At 42.1% G+C, this 3,279-nt stretch overlaps 1 protein-coding gene across 1 annotated transcript; it reads left to right on the top strand.

Moving 5' to 3' along the window:
* The first annotated feature begins 340 nt into the window (after positions 1-340).
* Positions 341-1,489, top strand: LOC107060731 (uncharacterized). The gene has a single exon (XM_015308966.1). The coding sequence runs from the start codon at positions 341-343 to the stop codon at positions 1,487-1,489; it is 1,149 nt and encodes a 382-aa protein (XP_015164452.1).
* The last annotated feature ends 1,790 nt before the right edge of the window (positions 1,490-3,279 follow it).

Below are 3,279 nucleotides of genomic sequence, written 5' to 3' on the forward strand. Positions count from 1 at the left end.
TGCCACTACGTGGTTGTCTGAGTTTCCCAAAAAATTTATCACATCATGGAAAGAATTAGTCACTGGTTTCCACAATAGATTCTTTCCCCCGTCAAAAGTGATGAAGTTGAGGGACGACATTCAGAATTTCAAACAAAAAGCGAGTGAACCAATTCATGAGTTGTGGGTTAGATATAAGAGGTCTCTGCGGAAATGCCCAACACATGGGCTGCCAAGTGAGTTGCTACTTCAATATTTTTACTGAAGTCTTGATTCAGTCAACAAAGGGATTGCTGATCTATTGGTCCAAGGTGGCATAATGCTACAGCCCTTTGAGGTGGCTTCATTTCTCCTAGATGGTATGGCGAGAGTATATCAAGCTTGGTACACCAAAGAAGATCAAGTCTCCCCTCTGTGTTTCAGGCTGACGCAAGAGCAACTCGATAAAGAAAAAGAGAGGGATGTAAACATCAAAAATATGTTGTCACAGATGGAAGATCTACAAGAGCACATGAAAGGCAACTGTGAAATATTTTGCGCAGAGGGGGGTTCTTTTTCCGATAACTTAAAATCGGGAGGGAATCATGGTCAGAACCACAGAAGGAATGAGGAGGGTTTCCATCCACACCATCAACCGCGGGTTGGAAATCAAGGTTGGAACCACCCTAGAGGTGAAGGACCTAGGCGATATTTCCTAGAGTGGATTGAGCATGAAGATTATGAAGAATACCAAACTCAATTGAGTGACCGCCCGACATCAAGGGAGAGTGACAGCAGCCCTAGGGTGAATGATCTACTGACACAAATCCTTGAGAAAGTTGAAGGTTCTGATGATTTGCTAAAGATAATAAGAGATGATTTTTCTTCACTAAATAGCAAGGTGAACTCTTATGCTAATGCCATCAAGATGCTAGAAGGTCAATTGAATCTCCTATTGGCTAAACTAACAACCAAGATGCCAAAGGAAAATGGGGAAGAAGAGCTGGCTGTAATTACCCGTAGCGGGAAGGTAGCGTTAGGTAACGAAGGAGAAGAACGTGAGGAAAATCAGGGTGGGGAAGAAGGAGAAGTTATCGATCATCAAAACATCAGCAACAAAGCACAAGAAGAAATGAATCAACACAATGAGACTTCAAAAATAATGCAACCTTTACCCAAAATACATCCACCTTTTCCCCAGCGTTTGAAAAAGAAGAATGAAGATGAGAGGTTTAAAAAATTCTTGTCTGTGTTTAAAAAGTTGTCCATCAACCTTCCTTTGGTAGAAGCATTGCTGGAGATGCCAGGGTATGCTAAATTCATAAAAGAGTTAGTCACCAAGAAGAGGATCTTGGATTATGAAACGATTGAAGTACCTCATAGTTGCAGTGCGATCGTGACAAATGAGTTAATCACTAAAAGGGACGACCCTGGTTCTTTCACCATCCCATGTACTAATGGAATGCTCCAATTTGCCAAGGCTTTATGTGACCTAGGAACAAGCATCAACCTGATGGCATACGCCATATAGAAGCAACTTGGATGGGGAGAACCAAAGGCAACTACCATGAGACTTCTCATGGCAGATCGATCGATCAAGCATCCTGTTGGGATCCTCTACGATATCTTGGTCAAAGTGGATCGATATATATTTCCAGCTGACTTTGTGATTTTAGACTGTGACATTGATGTTGAGGTCCCCATTATTTTGGGAAGGCCATTTTTAGTAACTAGCAGAGCATTAGTGGATCTTGAAAGCGGCAAGTTGAAATTCCATGTGATGATGATGAGCTAACTTTCAACATCTGCAAATCCATGAAGCAACCAAGTGATATCCATATAGTGTCTACTGAAGATATTATAGATGAGGCAGTGGCAAGTGTGAGCCATTTGCTGCGCAAAAATGAACCTCTTGAGTCAATACTTGCAAATCATGACGATTCGGAAATTCAGGAATATGATGAAATGATCGCAGCCCTAACAGGGTTAGGAGCACATGCACGAAATCCAATTAAGTTGGATATCGACCTAAAAAACCGATGCAGCCCACCTGCAAAGCCATCAATTGAAGAGCCGCCAACTCTAGAGCTGGAAGTATTCCCATCCCATCTCAAGTATGTTTTCTTTGGGAACTAACAACACTCTGCCAGTGATTATTGCAGCAAATCTGAGTGAAAGACAAGTAAAAATGCTTGTTGAAGTACTGCAGAAGCACATAAAAGCGATCGGATGGACCATAGCTGATATCGTGGGCATTCTGCCCGGTATCTGCACCCATAAGATTTGGCTGGACAGTGAATGCAAACCCAGTGTTGAGCATCAGCGAAGGTTTAACCCCCCGATGCAAAAGGTAGTAAAAAAAGAGATCAATAAGTGGCTTGATGCAGGAGTAATCTATCCAATTTCAGACAGCAAATGGGTCAGCCCAGTGCAATGCGTACCAAAGAAGGGTGGCATAACAGTGGTCCCAAATGCTAAAGGAGAGCTTGTCCCGACTAGACCTGTAACAAGATGGAAGGTGTGCATGGATTATCAAAAGCTAAATTGGATTGAAAAGGACCATTTTCCAATGCCCTTCATGGACCAGATGCTTGACAGGTTATCAGAGAGAGGGTGGTATTGTTTATTGGATGGGTACACTGGATACAACCAGATATCTATTGCACCAGAAGATCAAGAGAAAACCACTTTCACAGGCCCTTATGGGACCTTTGCATTCAAAAGGATTCCATTCAGACTTTGTAATGCATCGACAACTTTTCAACGATGTATGTTGTCCATCTTTGCAGATATGGTTGAGGACTCTCTGGAAGTTTTCATGGATGATTTCTCGGTCGTGGGGCACACATTTGAAGAATTCTTGACACATTTAGAGCGAGTGCTTCAAAGGTGTGTGGAAACTAATCTAGTCCTAAATTGGGAGAAATGTCACTTCATGGTGAAAGAAGGCATTGTCCTTGGGCATAAAGTGTCGCAGCAAGGGCTGGAAGTTGACAAAGCAAAGATCGAGGTTATCGAGAAACTACTACCGCTGATCTCAATAAAGGGGATTCACAGTTTCTTAGGTCATGTAGGCTTCTACCGGAGATTCATTAAGAATTTCTTAAAGATTGCACAACCATTGTGCAAACTCTTAGAGAAGGAAGTGAGATTCTACTTTGATGACGCTTGTATGGAAGCATTTAAATGTTTGAAGGAGAAATTGATATCCACACCAGTTATCATCAGCCCCAATTGGTCAGAACCATTCGAAGTGATGTGTTATGCGAGTGGTATGGCATTAGGTGTAGTATTGGGACAAAAGTGTACCAAACTGTTTCA

The sequence above is a fragment of the Solanum tuberosum genome, unplaced genomic scaffold (genome assembly GCF_000226075.1).
Source record: "Solanum tuberosum cultivar DM 1-3 516 R44 unplaced genomic scaffold, SolTub_3.0 scf00007, whole genome shotgun sequence".
NCBI classification, from domain to species: domain Eukaryota; kingdom Viridiplantae; phylum Streptophyta; class Magnoliopsida; order Solanales; family Solanaceae; genus Solanum; species Solanum tuberosum.